This window comes from Daucus carota, chromosome 2 (assembly GCF_001625215.2).
Source record: "Daucus carota subsp. sativus chromosome 2, DH1 v3.0, whole genome shotgun sequence".
In the NCBI taxonomy this organism is placed as follows: domain Eukaryota; kingdom Viridiplantae; phylum Streptophyta; class Magnoliopsida; order Apiales; family Apiaceae; genus Daucus; species Daucus carota.
The window spans coordinates 57,223,227-57,241,174 of record NC_030382.2 but is presented as its reverse complement, the minus strand read 5'-3'; the positions used below and the strand labels follow the sequence as shown (position 1 = coordinate 57,241,174).

The following is a 17,948-nucleotide window of genomic DNA, read 5'->3' as shown; positions in this document are numbered from 1 at the left end:
TCTGATGATTAAGTGTTTTTTAATCTTAATAGTTCCTATATTTATTGGGACTGGTTTAAATTAACATAATATACATATTTTTAAACATTTTGATTCAAATTAAAATTGTTAAGTATTATATTTTTGTGAAAATAAGATTTTAATTATCTAATAGAAGTAAAGTTTAAAGCACATAAAGATACAAATAAATAAAACTATGAGAAGAAATATTCATTACTAAAATCAAACTATCAAACTGACAAAAAACATTAAAAATAAGTGTGAAAGTAATGTCAAAAATTGTTTACTTAAAAAAGCTATTGAACCAACCAAAAATATGAAAAATAAAAATAAATATAAGACTAAAAATAAGCATTGGAGTGATGTTGTAAATAGCCTCTTTAAGAAATCATTTATAATATTTTTGATATTTGTATATTTTAAGATAATATATATTTGTTGAGGTTTGATATCGAAAGTTTTGACAATTTCCCAAAAAACCAAAACAAAAAAAAAACAATTTTCCCAAAAAAACAGTTTACTTAATAGATTTACAAAGCATTTTTAAGAAACAAAAAACTCTGGTTAATGTATGCAAGAGCAATATCAAACCGGCATAAGCGGTGATGAATAACAAACTCCCTGTGTATTGCTTTACTTTCCGTCACATCCAATGTAATAATCTCCATAAATCATACTCTATTAGCATTACTGCCTTGATGAATAACTAATTAACTAGCCATCAGTTTCACTTAAATAACAACTTATTCACCAGAGGCCCAGAGCTAACTCTAGGAAACCTTTACCACATGGAGTGTGCTTGTGTAACCCGGTGAGATCCAAATAATTTTACCGTAATCAACTCGAGAAACAAGGCTTCTTCCCTGCTGGTCAGACCAAGTTCATTAAAAGTCAAATCTCTCGCTTCATCACCAAAAGCTCAAAAGCTCGCCTAGGATATGAACTCACCTGCTCATGAGAAGAGAAAGAATCATGTCCTTTTCATCCAATACAAGACCACGGTGAAAAGAGAAAACACACTCAGAGATATACATGTTGACTTACAGTGCATTGGTTAGTAAAAGAAATCGAGACATAATTAACTAAATTTAATTCTCAAACAAATTAATTAGTAGTTCTTTTCCATCTTCAAGTTCAAACGAAGGGAGCATTGAATTATTCTTTTGAGGGATTTTCCGAAGGTTTATTCAATGAACATATATTAAAATCTACATGGTCCTGTGGAGGAAGAAAGTAACAGAAACATCTGATATCATCGAAGTCAGACTTGTGGAGTGAAAATGGATTCATAGTTCTAGCAGAAGGAAATACTGGAAAAGATTCATCTTGAATTGGATCATCGATGTCCATTAAATCGACTTCAGCTTCAGCAATGGATGATACACTAGTGTTGAACACATTTAGTAAATTATACAATGACAACAGAAATTTTTAGATTATTCTAAATGAAAATTGCAAAAACCTGAAGACAATGAAACTCCAATATATTAAGCCACGTGGAAGAACACTTACATATTTCTACCCCCTTTGCTAAAATGTGCATTAACAGCTCCATTAAGATTTCCCGAATGTTCCTGCTTACAGAGATGTATATGATATTCCAAAAAAGAGTACAACAAAAGGATGAGAAAAGATTATAGCTGACCCGCATGAAGCTCGAAATTTAAACTAACTTTCCCTGAATAACAAAATGTGTTCCTTACGTATATGCTCTTAAAAATAACCAATTTAAAAGTTACGTATCAATGTCAGCTCAAACGGAATTTCTTTAAAGATAATCGAGGATTCTGCTTTTAAAGCTTTTAAGGCTTAGTATATAAAGGCAATCAACACTTATTTCTTGCAAAATGTAATATCCAAAATGACATTACAGTTTATGCAGCAACCTGTCCTTTCATTACACTAGCAACAATGTATCATACTATTATATTACAAGATCAATATGGTGCAACATAAGGTAGTAAGTTATTGATGTAAGATATACCATAATTAGTTCCCCATTTGTTGGATGCAAAATATATTCTGAGAAAAAACTTTCCCAATTCTCCTATAAATGTTTAGGAAAAATAGTCAACCAAAACTATTATGCAAGTTGAAAAAAGACTGGGAGAAGTAAAATATTATGCCCAATAAATGGTGAAGGGTGCAAAATTTTAAGAATAGGATTTTTGAGGGGGAAAAAAAGAGTGGAAAGAGGAGCTGTTCCATCTCAAATTAGAGGGTTTAGATTTTATTTCAATTTGTCAGGAACAAAATGGAGAAAGGAAGGGAGATCATGAATATAAACTTGTAAAACAAAAAAATATCATTTCATTCTCTAAAATTAAACACAACATAAAGACATCAACATTGAAAACTACATAAGAGCATTTCCAATGGGGTTGGTTATAATTGTTGGCTAAATTGAACTTATAAGACATTATGTAAAATTTGCCAATCCTATAAGACATTGTGCTTCGATGGCATTGGCTATATTAGATGACTATAATTTAAAAAATAGTATATTATTAATATTATAGATTATTAAAATATAATTTATCAGTTCAATATGTTAATAAATGATGTGCAATCTTCCTACAGATTTCTTATAGGTATGTAGAGGTTTGACATATATAGTCATCTATAAGAGGTTGGCTAAAATTATAGACAAGGGGTGGAGATGGTTGGAGTGTGATATTTTCAAGACATTGACTATATTTTTTATTTTTGGTATGCCAACTCACTTTTTAGCATAAGGTTTTTCATGGTTGGAGATGCTCTAACAAATCAAAACTTATTTTCTCCCAAATGTACTAAAATATATGAAAATCTTCTCCACTCACTAAATTTCACAACACAACTTAAAAATTAAAATCTTAGAAATTTTTTTAATAAACACAAAAAAGCACAAAATCCAACACTAATCAACTAATCACACAGTACATACAAATACACAATGAAGTAGGAAAAAAAACACTAAACCATGAAAATATAATTATAATAAAAAAAAACAACAACCATGTAAATAAAAGATGAAAAATAGTGTTTATTACCATGAGCTTTTGAAGGGAGATATGTGAGATACACCAGTGATGCTCACGAACATATGGATTGTTCGTCAGGTGTGTCCATCTCCAAACTATTGTGTGTTTGGCACGAGGTTGTGTGTCAAATTTTATCACAGGGAAATGATGTTTTACTGAACTTCTTTAGGCAAGTGATCAGTAATTACAAAAACAAATAAAAAAAACCTGCAGTCCATTATATTTATGCAGGGAGGCAAAATGCCTATGATCGAATACAAGAGAAGGACAAAATCCATAAAACTCTATTCTCGACTTACAAAATGCAATCCGTTTAACAGCATTTTGTATGTATTCTCTTTCATCGTATGATCCCTCTTCCTAAAGTCATCAAGAAATTGAAAAGCTTCTTCACCCCTTCCCTCCCTACATAACCCTTCCAAAAGAGTTTTATATGTCAAGAAATCAGGCGGCAGAGAATTACTCAACATATCAAACACAACATCAATAGCAACATCAAACCTCTGTTCCATTGCCAAACTGCAAATCAAAATCATATAGCTACTCCCTTTCGGCACCAACCCTTTCTCCCTCATTTCCCCAAAAAACTCGAGTCCCTGATTAACTCTGCCCTTCTCACACAACCCCTTAATCAAATAACTATAAGTATACAAATTGGGGTCACACCCATACAATCCCATTTCACGAAACACCCTAATCGCCTCATCAACTTGTAAACACTTAGCATAAGCCTTAATAATCATATTCAGCACAAAAGTATCAGGAATAATCCCCAACGCCTTCATTTGCTTATTTATTGACCTAACAGTATGCAAATAACCATAAGAAACATTAAGCCTATTAAACTTCCTCAACAATGAATTCAACAACATGGTATACGTCTCCAAGGACGGCTTAGCATCATCGGATCTCCACATTTTTCTATAAACATCAAAAGCACGATTAAACAGAAATTTACGGCCACAACAAAACTTAATAACAGAATTATAAAGTTCAACACTAGCAGGACAAGCACCAGCAATAACTTCCTCAACTAAAGTCTCCGCTTGTCGATACCGCCTAGCGGAAACAGAAATGTGAAGCATGGTGAGGTAAGTATCAGCGCTGTGCTTGTACCGGCGTTGCTGGGCCGTCCAGCGGAAGATGTCAAAGGCTAGATCAGGGTCTGATTGGGCTTTTAGGGCTTGTTGGACATCGAGTGGAGTGAAGCCTGGTTTGAGCTTGTCGAGCCACGTTTCGAATTGTTTTTCAAGGGGGGTTCGCGTTTTAGGGTTAGGGTTTAGTGGTGGTAGGGGTTGGGGATCTTGAGGGGCGGAGGACCGGCGGCGAATGGCGGTCATGGGGAGGAGGGGAGCGAGGAAGGAACGATGTCGTTTGATTAATACCGCCATTGCCATGGATGTTTTGTGTGTCTGCGCGCACCCTTGTGTCTCTGACTATCTGTCAATTAAGAGCATATCCGATATCATCCTCTCAGGGGCCCTTAAATTGAAATACGATAGTTTTGCTTATTTTAATAGACACTTTTTATTTTAAAAAAAATAAATAGATTCTTTATCATTTTTAAATTAACCTATAATATTAATCTTTAAAATTTATAATCATTTCCTTCCAATCTAAAAATAGAAGAATTACTTAATTTTTTAGTTTCATTTTATTATTAGAATGGTAGGAAAATAAAATAGAATACAAATTATAGTTTTCCCTACGTTTTTATTATTGAGAACTCGGGAAAGGGGGTATTGTCTATAATTGGTGGTTATATCGATCGATTATAGTTTAAAAATATTATGTTATAGACTATTATAAATAAAACTTATCAGTTCAATATAATATTTAATGATGTGTAATCCTCTAGACATTTCTTTTACTTTTAATATACCAACTACTCCATTCGTCCCTCCCATTTCTTATCGTTTGGGTTGAGCACGGAGGTTAAGAAATATGTATAAAGTAGTGGAAAAGAAAAGTGGGTGAAGTGGTAGGATCCATTAATTTTTAATGTATAAAAAGGAGATAGTGAAGTAAAAGTAGTGTGAAGAGGAAATAAAATTGAAGAAGTAGTGGGACCCATTGACTATTTTGGGTAAGTTTTGAAATGTAAAGAATTGGATAGAACATCTCAAAAAGGAAAGTGCAAAGAAATAGGAGGGACGGAGGGAGTAATTTTTTAGCAAAAGACTTTTTATGATCGGAATATTTAAGACAATAATGTCTCTTCTTCTATATTTTTTCTTTACTGATGGAATGTAAATATTGTCAGGGGCTTATTTAATAATATAAGATTTTAATCATATATGAAAAAAAAATATCAATAACTAATAATATACCCTGCCCAAGAAAATAGAATATCCAGCCCATGAAAATAAGCATAAAAAAAGCAATCAAAAAATATTCCAGGGATAAAAGTAGGTATATTTCTTTGTATGTTTATATAAAAAATTTAGTATAACGTGTTTTGATCTCTTTTGCTCTCTTATTTTCACCATCTGATCCATTTGATTTGCGTTTTCAACTGAATCAAATATTGGGATCTCGATCTACTCATCGACATCTGCAAGGACATCTTTGAAAACGACTCATTTTGGGTGAATATACTCCACAAAATCAAGGTGTACTTTTTCTAATTCACAATCTTAATTGTTTATGTGATCCGTTGATGATGTAGATATCTTCATCAAATCTTAATATTATTATACATAAAATATATCTTTTGCATTTTGATTTTACTTGCTTAAGAATAAGCTCTTTGCAATCTTGAGTCTTGACCAAACATAGATTTTTGATTTAGTGTTAATATGTTGTTCTTACAAGATATTAGATTCCGGGTAGATGATGGTGGTCTGCGGTGGTGTTTGTATTATGTTTGACTAAATTTTTGGCATAAGTTATGATTTCAGTTTTATAAAACAGTATTCAATTTTTGGTTTTTAATTGTCTACATTAAATTTCTAATTATTTTGGTTGTAATAGAGGCAAATTTTATCATGCAATATTATTTCCTTTTATAGTGATTGACTCATGTGTTTATATTTTAAATTTTGATATTAACCTTTCTAGTAATTGCTATAGTAAATTTAGCGATTGATGTTTTACTTAGAATCCAAAGATATTGTATAAAAATTCAAAATTTTTTAATTAGAATTCCTTCTTCTTTTTTTTTTTTTTGAAACAATTAGAATTCATTTATCATGTTAAAGTTGATTCTTTTGTACAAATGGAAATTATTTGAAATTTTTAAATATGTCTTGATTCTCATTTAATCAGTTAGTATGTTAATTGTGCCTCTATTGATGGCTAATTTTGTACCATTTATGGGTGGTCATGATTGATGGCATATTATTGGCTTGTAAGGGGCAATTATGTGCCACTTTGTTGGCTCCAATATGTGCCACTTTATTGGCTGCAATTATGTGCCATTTTGTTGGCTTTTTAATAATTGTTATGTTATATTTTTGGTATTTTATATTTTTTTTCGTGTCTCACCAAAGATTTATCTTTGGTTGGGACTTTAGTTAATTTCCTTTTCACTACTTAAAATGATATACACATGATTTTAATAATTATTATTTATCGGATGCATTATCCTTTATTTTTTAATAATATATATAATCAGTCATATATATGGACTTATATTCTCCCTATTTCATTTGTTTATATTTTCAGGATGCTGGGAAGAAGACGGATTTTTCTTTTCGGACATTAAAGTTTTATTATCTAAATTTCCCCGGTCATCTTGCATGTCCGATGGTTAGATAATAAGTTTTCTTGAATGAAAGAATTATCACGATGCATTGGCGAATCATATCGGTTGAGATTCATTCACATTTAAAAATAAAAAAAAATAAAAAAATTCCAGGGATAAAAACATGAATAGCAAGACTAACGACGTCGTACAGATCGTGGGGAGCAGCAGAAGGTCCAAAACCCTGAAACCCCAGCTCAAATCAAAATCAAGATTCAAGAAACTCAAGTAACTAAGATCGAGATCGAGACTGAGACATCAATCCAGAGAGATTAATGGGGTTGTGGCAATGGACATGGGCATCAATCTTGCTCAGATTAATTCTAATTTACTTCCCTCATAATGTCCTTAATTTATCGTCTCGTCCTGAACTTTCTACTCCTCTCACTAGTCTTCGTCGCTGTAACTCTCTCTCTCTCTCTCTCTCTCCCTCCTCCCTCTCTCCTCCTCCTCCCCTCTCTCTCTGTGCCTCCCTCCCCCCTCTCTCTGCTTGGGTACATTCTTGAATTGCTTACTGCCATTGGTTTTTGTTTGTAGTGGCTGAAGGTTACTGGCTGAAGCAATCTTCTATTTCCCCTTATGCCGGTTCGTCCTCTTACCCTTTAAATTTAATTAAATATATAAGTGCACAGTGCATTGTATAGTACTATTGTGTTTGATATATCGAGTTTGATGGTGATATTATTAGGTTCTATGTACCATGGATCCCCAATTTTACTATCTCTACTTGGTCCACTTACTGTTATAAGGTAACTATTTCATCACTTCCTCTATAAAGATTGATTTCTAATGAAATTTTAAAGTCTCCGTGCTGCGGTTTTTGAAGTATGTTTGTGTTTGTTATTTGTGGGTTTGAAGTATGTTTGTGTTTGTTATTTGTGGGTTTGCAGAATTGAAGGCCTACCTGCTCATATCTTGTGCAGGTATGTTTTGCCTTATTTGTTGTATATGTGTTTTTAAGCAGATATTTGTGTAGGAACTTTGATCTAAGAGAAATTGTTTTGTCAAGGTTAGTTTGGAAAACAAACAGTCGGTGTGGTATAAATCTAACTAAAGATAATCAGCTGCATAGGATTTGATTAGAGAAAGGCATACAACAGTAATTAATCTTTAAAATGTCTATAAGGGCTGCCGCTGCAGGGCACTTGCTTACGAGCTTAAAAGGCTAGAAGACCATACATATGAATATTTTCTTTATTACCAATTAAGTAACTTTTATAAGAGAAAATTTTAGGATTTCGAGTTCTATCAGTTATCACATTCCAAGAACAGTGTGTAAAATCCAAATCGTCTCTTCATTTCGAATGATAGGGGTAAGAAAAATTGTTAGGATTTTTTTATAAGTAAACAAATCATAAATAAGAGTATCAGTATAGTTCTATGTTCTCATTGGTGTCATATAAAATTGTTAATATGCTATGAATTCCCTTTTCATGAGATTGGCAGAAAAAAAGATGTTTGGTACTAATTACTGACCTTTGGTTTCACCCAACTTGGTTTTCCTCATTTATTGTATCCGAATTGGATTCTGGTTACTTTTCATAGATGCAAGTTAATATCAACACATTTTGGATACAGTTTGGTATTTGTGATCGCAGATCTTGCCTCCGCTATGCTTATTCGTGCCATTGGCAACATTCTTAATGTGGCTTACAGTAGGAAGTTAAATACTCTAAAACTTGGCAAACTTGTAGACAGTCCAGGTAAGTCAAAAATATTCTTTGACCACCTTAAAGAAGTTCCTTCTCAAAAATGTATACTTATGGAGTTATAACTATTGTTATATAACATTGCATGTTATTTTTTTTCCATTTCTTTCTCTTATTCACATATTAAGAGCTAAGTTTTTACTATTATCAACCAGATTTTCTGCCAGCTGGAGATATTGCTGCTCTCGTGTACCTGTGGAATCCTTTTACCATAGTCACTTGTGTTGGTTCTTCAACCTCTCCAATTGAAAATTTCTTAATTCTCTTGACCCTTTATGGAGCCTGTAAGAGTAAGAAACTAAAAGTATTCTTTCAATTTACTCGTGCAAATTGATTCAATAGGTGTTACGTTTTGTAGTATTGAAGTGGCTTGCTATATCTTATTCTTTAGTATAAACTGTAAGTATGTTATATTCTATTTTATACTTAAAAATTAGGTGTAATTTGGAAACACCTTGCATTAGGAGCGCTATGCTGAACTAGTCATGTTCCCCTAGATGTCTAATAGTAATGTTGATTAAGTGGCAAGTATAATTACTATGTCCAGTATGGAATGCAAAAAAAAAATAAAAAAATCTACCTTCTATTATTTATAAAAGAGGAGTTCCCTTACAGAAGAGTTCTCTTCACATGAATTACTAGTTGTCCTCATTCATTTTTTCTTTATGCTACAACAGGATTACCTCCTTTGGCAGCTTTTGGATGGGTCGTCTCTTCACATGTGGCTTTGTATCCAGCGATTCTTATTATACCAGTATGCAGCTTCTCTTTCCATTTGTATTCCACTATTCACTGCAAGATCTTAATTTTGAATCTACTGTGAAGGCAATTAATTAGACAGTAAAACTATTATAAGAAGATGCCTTTTCAGTTGTTTGTCGTTTCATCTTTATACAAGCTGATGAAATTATATAACTCTTTACTTATCTTTCTTTAGGTGATTCTTTTGTTAGGTTATGGTCCAGATTCACCGCCAAGGAAACTGTTCTTTCAAAGAAATCCAACTAGAACTGTAGATGATATTCCATTTGAACAGTCGGCACACTCAAGTTATTTCTCATGGACATCGATTGTGCTTTTCTTTTTCTGGGTATCTGTATTTGCATCATGTGTGTTGTTTCTATGCGGATTATCAGTGAAAGAATATGGTGGTCTTCATGAGATGATACAGAGGTATATCCATACCATGCAAAGCTTTAATAATCTTTTCCTGCTTTCATATTGATACAGTAGAGCTTTCCATAAGCACTCAGCATAAATAAACCTAGTAATACTTGCAACATATGCATGTCCCAGTTTGTTTGCACCTCCTTTTACTCAATTATTAGATTTACACGGACAAGAGTTCACATGTGCAAACAAATTAATCCTTTATTTTTTTTTAACACCTAGTGAGACTAGTAAGAGGGCTGACTACTGGACTAAGGCCGTTTTTTCAAAATAGAATTATAGATGCATACCTGTCACATGAATTTGTATAATTCCCCTTGATAACCCATGGGTTTCACTTTGAGTTTCATTCAGGTGCCCACCCAAATAATCAATTTATACCACCATATCTTATATGGTTTTACTAAGATGCTTACAGTTCAAACTGTATGTCTTATTAAAAACACCAGTATCCGATTTGATATGCTCATCATGATTTAGCATGGAGAGGTCACTTGTTCTTAGTCTGTGTCAACGACCTATGAATCTTTAAAAGGACAGGATATGTAGTAATAGAGAGTTTATAATGTTCTTATTGACTCTTGAATCATGAGAATAGTATTCAGGCTTCTTTTTCCCCGAGATTTCCTATAAGTAGTTTTGACTTGTTTCTTTTATGGATAAATGCAGAACATATGGCTTTATGCTCACGGTGGAAGACTTATCTCCCAATATCGGTGTCTTGTGGTGAGTAATAAGTGACCTATACTTTACAAATGATTTCAGAGTAAATAAATTACTTTAATATTTAATCGTCTCTGTAAGTAAATATATTGTGCTACTTCCAATGCAGGTACTTTTTTGCAGAAGTTTTTGATTTTTTCAGAGATTTCTTTTTGATAGTTTTCCATGTCAATATTCTCTTCATGTTGCTGCCATTAGCCATAAGACTGAACCACCGGCCTTGCTTTCTGGCTTTTGTGTACATTGCAATCTCTTCAATTCTCAAATCATATCCTTCAGTAAGTTTTCTTATTTGGTTATAACCTGAAGTTGCATGTTTATTAATTAGACTTAGCGTAATATATACTGCATCTTCTCACTCCTCTTTCAGTTCCTTTAGGGCTCTCTGATGTATAGAAATTACAATATAGATCTTAAGTAGATTTCTGAAGAAGCTGGTCAAAAAATCCTCTACTATCTTGTTTGGCCTAGACGCATCTCGGTTAAATGTTCTATAATGACTCTTTCATGTTATGATCACATGCTTTAGTGTGAAGTATAGAAATGGTTACTGCCTAGTGCCTACTTCCCTACTATTATCTTAATGTGCTGTCAGCCTGTCAGCTTAGTGCAAAGGCAGTAGCTAACTTTTAAACAATGAGAGTGAATTCTTTGTTTCTAAAATTATCTTATAAATGTTGGGTTCTGTTTTGTTATGCAATATACAAAGTCATCTGCCTACTTAAATGTCTATCTTATGCATTGATCAGGTAGGAGACTCGGCCCTGTATCTGGGTTTGTTGAGCTTGTTTGTCAATGAACTAGCAGGTAATTGCTTGAATTTTATTTTTGTTTTCATTGGTTGTTACTTTGGTCTTACTCAAGACTTTGTTTTTCCTGCAGATATGCAGTTCTCTTTCTTCCTCTTTTCCGGGTATGTGGGGGTTTCTCTTCTTAGCCCTATAATGCACAACCTATGGATATGGAGGGTATGTGTCTCGTATCTGTCTCAAAGTTACACACTTTATTTATTTATTGTCATTCATATTAAAAAGTATATGGTGGATCTTAAGTTGATAAGTTGAGAACAATTACAGGGGACTGGCAATGCCAACTTCTACTTTGCAACTGCAATGGCCTACGCTTGCTTCCAGGTATGTTATTTGTAGTCAAATTGCTGAAATTAATACTATGCATTTTCTTAGAGTTCTAATTGTGTTTAAATTAAAAAAATTTATCCTTGGCCTTCAAATGTGTGCTTTTGGTACTGCCAACTTTTTCATTTTTAGTCTGTTCTAAATTTTGCAAAAGAAAAGGTCAGCAATACTGGAGCCCCTTCATAGGAAAAACATGATAAATTTTCCAACAGATCTAGCATCTAATACAAGTAAAATTTCTTATGCAGATTGTTCTGGTGGTCGAAAGTGTAAACGCCATTCTTAACCATGATAGAAAGATAAGAAAGCTCTGTACAACCACAAATTAACATGGCAGATAATGCTCAATGAGCATTGCAGCTCATCTTAGTAGCCACTTTGTGATTTCACCGTCTGTGATGCAGAGTTATCCACTGGTAACACTACCTGGCAACGTCTTGTTAAGGATTGACCTACATGAAGTCTTGACATTGTTAATATACATTCCGGCAGGCGCCTGTTCACTATTTTAGACCACTGTAATCACATTCCGAAACTGATCCCTTGTATAACAATGTACAACAATACATTATACACTAGTTATATCTATTCAGTGAAATTGATCATTACTTGCTGAGCACAGTAGGTGGATCTCATGAAGGAAAAATGTGTCATTAAAGAAAGAGTTTAATAATAAATACCGGACACAGATTCAGTTGAATATTTAATACAAATACAGTTTCACTGAGTGGCAGACATGCCACCTCATCACACTCAACACATTGTTCACTCTTATGTGGAAGGAGGGAATTTCTTAAAAGTGAGTCCCCTACCACCAGATCATCAAAACACTTAATAACAGGCAAGTAGGACCTCAAAAATTGTTCCCGGTAGAACTCAAAAATTGTCCCCCGTACGGGGATAACTCAAAAATTGTCCCCGGTAAAAATATATACCGTCGGATGATAAATATCGGGATGAGCGAGAATCAAATTACCTATTATTCCTTAATAAGTTAATTCCACTATATATATTAAATTGGACCCTTTACTGAATCATTCCAAATAACTTCATTTCCTGGAACATGTAAACTTACTCTGTAATCCTTTAGGTGACCTATCCATCTCAACTAGACGGTTAAGCTTTCTATTCAACATACATGAATGCTCATCTTCTCTGCATTTGCTCACCGTCCAACTACGAAACCCGGTTTGAACTTGTATTATTGATTGCAAATTATTTAGATGCGCACCGGTCCCGTCGCTTATGTGCGAATTTTTTTATTACATTTTGAATTTTTTGGACATTTTCTCCGAAATAAATAAATTTTGTATTTATGTGTACAACTAGGATGGATAATTAGCGATGTGATTAGCACAAATCACCGAAAGGATGAGGCTTAGGTGTTGAATGGATTAAGCATTTGGAAGTATGCATGAGTTGTAAGATTCAAAGTTGCTGCAAACGCAAAACGCTGCTTTATAATAGAGCCAAAGTAATGGCATCGCCCTTGAATCTTCATCTCTAGTAGAGCCAAGCTAGTGTCATTACCTCTGAATCTTCTTAAGTCTCAAAAGCTCATCGATCTCCTGTCCCGCATATACGGATATAGGATTCAAATCTTAGAAGATACCAAACAAATTTTCGAAAAACAATTATAATTTCTAAATTTTATGTCCCCGTGTCTTTTACTATATTCGTCCCTGTTATCCCGGTAATTATAGGGTCAATATCCACACAAACAAATGATTTTTGTATAAATACGATACATAATATTTCATGCAATTATAAGGATCACGTCACTCGGTCCATAATTTAGACGTGAATTCATGCATTTCTATACTTCATTGTAAAATTGCAGGGAAAAATTATTATTAACAATTGCTTAAAATCCCACAGTCAAACAGGAAATAATTGAGTTCGCATCACTCTTTTGACACTGGTTGTCTTCACCTGGTTATATTAATGTATGAAATAAATTTGGTCCGAGGTTGGGTTACATCTTAATAATTAATCGACTAATCTGAGATTAAATTAGTTGAGTACGTGCGTGCTTTAGACAAGGGGATGAAACTATCTGTAAAACAGTTATCTTTACCTAAATGCTACAGTTGTACATGAAAGGTAGAATAAACATTTGCAAGTAATACATGCAAGTATAGTTATAGCTACAGCCTACAGGTACGAGAAAATCTAGATGTCATGCAAATCTAGATCAAGCAGTGAAACCGAATTTTGCATGATTAGAGCGTTATAATTCCATAAATTATGTATAATTTTCATGATATAAAACTTTTTAACCAGGACATAAGTAGCCCGTAGAATATACTCCCTCCATCCCATTTTAAGTGTCCACTTTGCAAATTTCACACATCTTAAGAAACAATTAATGTAATGCTTTTATCATTATCTTCACACACCTATTCATCTTGTTTTTATAAAAATTAATTACGTATAGCACCACTCCTAGTGTGTATTTGACCTTTCTTCATATTGGAATTAGTTGGTTGTATTTAATACTATATTGGAACTAGTGAAAAATTGCATGGGTTAAAGAGTATGACACATATTTTGGGAATTTTTTTTTTGGCAAAGTGGACACTTAAAATGGGATGGAGGGAGTAGCTTTCTTCGTCAGGTAAAAATATATGTGAAAAATGCAAGTAATTTTAGTATAAACTTAATTATGTCTAATATATTTTATAAATAATGGTGGCATAGACATTTTAATTTAAGTTAAAAATGATGTGTAATTTAATAAAGACATCAATATCTGATCGATGTCTACAATAGATATCACCGACATCAACATCGGTCGAAAAAAAGAAAGACATCGTCTGAAACCAATGTCTATTAGCTTTTTTCTTGCAGTACATTTTGACAAGGACATAAGTAGTCTGCGGGGCATCTCCAGAGGAGATGCTCTAACCTTTGATTAATACAACTGGATAAAATACCTACCACACTACTGCACTTCGGGGAATGCCAGCATTGGAAGATTAGGGAGATTCGGAAACATCTTGCAAGCTTCATACCTCTGCTAACTAAAGTTTAGTACTAATATAAATATGAGCAAGGTCATTTACGCAGGATTATAAGTGGGGTTTTAGACAAAACTTCTAGCTATCTAATTCTTGTCTCAACTAACACAACTTTCTGAGCAACAGACCATGCAAAACCTTTAAAAAAACCAACTCTGCATATAAATATTTACCTGTTGCTGAATCTAGCCAGCCTATATAAAGTCACTGCATCAACTTACTAAACACATGCCATTGTTTCCTTCTTCAATTAATCCTCTGGTGCAGAAGATTTAATATATTACAGTTCGTACGTTAATATAGAACTAACCTCAGTTTCATCGCGTAAACATGTGGTCTGCTGCATTAGCCATTACAGCTTTGGTAGTTATAAGTATTATGCACTGGATTTACAGATGGAGGAATCCTAGATGCAATGGAGTGCTACCCCCTGGTTCCATGGGCTTGCCACTACTAGGAGAAACACTTCAGTTTTTCGCCCCTAGCTCATCATCCGACGTTCATCCCTTCATTAAAGAAAGACTTGGAAGGTAACAGCTACCAGAACATTTCAGTATTGTTTTAAGAATGCTGCATTTGCACTGCATGCTTCTGATGATACTCAAATAAGAACTTTTTACTGAATATTCTTAAAAATCTGTTGTGTTCTCCAGGCATGGACCAATTTTTCGGACTAGTTTAGTGGGACGACCACTTATAGTAACAGCAGATCCAGACTTTAGTCACTATGTTTTGCAAAAAGAGGGGGAATTGTTTCAGAGTTGGTATCCTGATACCTTCACTGAGATTTTTGGAAAGCAGAATGTAGGTTCATTGCACGGGTTCATGTACAAATACCTTAAGGGCATGGTACTGAGCCTGTTTGGTCCTGAAAGCCTAAAAAATATGCTTCCTGAAGTCGAACAGGCAGCAAGAAGACACCTGAAGATTTGGTCAGAACAGGACAGTGTAGAAGTGAAGGATAGTACTGCAACAGTAAGTAAAAACTTATTTCCGTGTTTCATTGGCGATTTGTAAGTGAAGCTCATTTTAAATACTGATCAGCTTATACGCTGATTCTGCAGATGATATTTGATCTTACTGCTAAAAAATTGATCAGTCATGATCCAGAGAAATCATCAGAGAATTTAAGGGAGAATTTTGTAGCTTTTATAAAGGGGTTAATCTCCTTCCCGATCAACATACCTGGAACAGCTTATCACAAGTGTTTACAGGTACATTAAACCCGAATATCATTCTAAACTTGATCCTCAAAAAGTTCTTGTAACCCTATGCTATCTCATCAGTGAAGGCCAAAATCCCTAGTTAAAAAGTCTTAAGGTCTCAATATATGATATTAGTGAAGACAAAAGTCATTAATTAGGGCACTAGCCACTCAACTCAGTCTCTTTGTGCATACAAATGTATCATCTTATAGATTTGCTTATTTATGTGGTTGTTCAGGGACGAAAGAAGGCGATGAAGATGTTGAAGCATATGCTAGAAGAGAGACGGGTGACTCCTAATAGGCTTCAAAGAGATTTCTTTGATTACGTACTTGAAGAACTACAGAAAAAGGATACAGTCCTTACGGAAGCAATTGCTTTGGATTTGATGTTTGTGCTACTGTTTGCCAGCTTTGAGACAACCTCCCTCGCCATAACTTACGCGATCAACATTCTAGTGGATCATCCACACGTTCTGAAAGAATTAACAGTGAGTAACAATTTTTTTTTAAATCAACAATGATGGACTTATCATCACAAGAAACGGATTGAGATGTTACATACAATTTACAGGATGAACATGATGCAATCCTAAGCAAAAGGCAAAACCTGGATGACGGACTCACATGGAAAGAATTCAAATCAATGAAATTTACAATGCAGGTGAGCAAGAAATTTCATACATGTATGGTTCTTAAAATATAATTGAGATACATTTTCCCGAGTAGTTCTGTCATTCTTAATTGCTATTGCTATTGCTATTGTAGTTCATCAATGAAACGGCTAGACTGGCAAATATAGTTCCAGGTGTATTCAGAAAAGCGCTCAAGGATATCAACTTTAAAGGTAAGCTGAATTATATTTACGATGAGATATCAGAATTTGTATATGCATGATTACTGATGAAGTAATGGTACTTATGCAGGACATACAATTCCAGCTGGTTGGGCAGTTATGGTCTGTCCTCCTGCGGTGCACCTGAACCCTTCCGCTTACAAAGATCCTCTTGTATTCAATCCACGGAGATGGGAGGTAAGCCAAGGATCGCATTTATATATTTCTGCACATTTAAGCAGTCAGACAACAAAAAAAAATTAGCGGCCATATAGCTAGAAACATTAACCAAACATAACGTTCCCAGTATATTCCACTCGTAAGATATACATATACCTTACCACTTCTTATGAAAGTAGAGGGGCTGTTTTCGTGAACCCCCAATCTTATGAATTTATAGCTAGAACTTCTTCAATTCCCAACACTCATGTACTGTAATAATCTATTTACACAGGAAATGGAACGAAAAGGTGCATCAAAAAATTTCATGGCATTCGGAGGTGGAATGAGATTTTGCGTTGGAACAGATTTCACCAAAGTGCAGATGGCTGTTTTCCTCCACTGTCTGGTCACGAAGTACAGGTAACTAAGCACACAGTAATCAGAGACAACTAAGTGATGATTATGAAAACCTGAAACAACACTAACCTCTTTACTTCTAACATCATCAGGTTCCTGCTTGTCAAAGGAGGAGACATTATCCGTACTCCTGGTTTACAATTTCCCAATGGCGTCCATATTAAGATATCTGGAAAATGATTGAAAGCCGGAACTACTACAATTTATCATCAAGCCTCCTAGAGATGAATGAGAAAACATATCCTTTGTTTCTGAAGGCAACTCAAATTAGCTCAAACTCAGCATAGAAGGTAGATGGAAATGAGAACTGGAAAGTTTTGCACTTGTAGAAATTTCAGTTTTGGATTGGATATAGGAAAACTAAACAACTGTGTGTAGAAAGATCAATGTAGTAGCATATGTATATGAAGTTGAAGAAAAAGAACATTATTCTTGGTCCGGTGCAATAATTGTGTCATCTATGACTGGATGCTTGTGCAGTTCCTCTTGAATTTTATCAGATGCCTGAAAATTTCAAATTTCATGTTTCCAGATTTTCTTCCTTTGTCTGTGATTGCCCATTATATCATCTTGTCATCTGTTCAAGGGAGTTTGCTTCAGAAGACTTAAATTCTGTCCTATGATTTTCCATTTTTTATAACTCTAGTTATTATAATTTAGGGGTTTGTACAAATTTATAGATTGGAGTCCTTTTATGTTTTTTAATTACAAAATTTTTGATACATAATAAGTTAGTTGTAGCCAGGGGTTATAAATTGAAAAGAATATGAACATATCACAAGGTGAAAATTACAGTAAAAAAAA

At 33.9% G+C, this 17,948-nt stretch overlaps 3 protein-coding genes across 4 annotated transcripts; 2 read left to right on the top strand and 1 right to left on the bottom strand.

The window, feature by feature from the left end:
* Window positions 1-603: 603 nt before the first annotated feature.
* On the bottom strand, window positions 604-4,495 carry LOC108210172 (pentatricopeptide repeat-containing protein At3g25210, mitochondrial). Of its 2 annotated transcripts, XM_017381452.2 has the most exons (3): window positions 3,033-4,495; window positions 1,513-1,574; window positions 604-948 (listed from the first exon to the last, which is right to left on the bottom strand). In XM_017381452.2, the coding sequence occupies exon 1, from the start codon at window positions 4,418-4,420 to the stop codon at window positions 3,308-3,310; it is 1,113 nt and encodes a 370-aa protein (XP_017236941.1). In that variant the 5' UTR covers window positions 4,421-4,495; the 3' UTR covers window positions 604-948; window positions 1,513-1,574; window positions 3,033-3,307. The 2 variants fall into 2 exon arrangements, with proteins under 2 accessions (XP_017236941.1, XP_063944487.1); XM_064088417.1 differs by lacking the exon at window positions 1,513-1,574.
* Window positions 4,496-6,910: 2,415 nt separating this feature from the next.
* Window positions 6,911-12,114, top strand: LOC108205783 (uncharacterized). Its single transcript, XM_017375852.2, has 14 exons — window positions 6,911-7,170; window positions 7,306-7,353; window positions 7,457-7,517; window positions 7,659-7,691; window positions 8,347-8,471; window positions 8,633-8,767; window positions 9,155-9,231; window positions 9,415-9,650; window positions 10,317-10,373; window positions 10,480-10,648; window positions 11,120-11,177; window positions 11,253-11,338; window positions 11,447-11,503; window positions 11,755-12,114. The coding sequence occupies exons 1-14, from the start codon at window positions 7,044-7,046 to the stop codon at window positions 11,833-11,835; spliced, it is 1,350 nt and encodes a 449-aa protein (XP_017231341.1). The 5' UTR covers window positions 6,911-7,043; the 3' UTR covers window positions 11,836-12,114.
* A 2,368-nt stretch (window positions 12,115-14,482) lies between these two features.
* On the top strand, window positions 14,483-17,640 carry LOC108205746 (cytochrome P450 87A3). The gene is made up of 9 exons (XM_017375797.2): window positions 14,483-15,056; window positions 15,180-15,501; window positions 15,591-15,740; window positions 15,970-16,221; window positions 16,305-16,394; window positions 16,499-16,577; window positions 16,657-16,763; window positions 17,020-17,147; window positions 17,237-17,640. The coding sequence occupies exons 1-9, from the start codon at window positions 14,857-14,859 to the stop codon at window positions 17,322-17,324; spliced, it is 1,416 nt and encodes a 471-aa protein (XP_017231286.1). The 5' UTR covers window positions 14,483-14,856; the 3' UTR covers window positions 17,325-17,640.
* The last annotated feature ends 308 nt before the right edge of the window (window positions 17,641-17,948 follow it).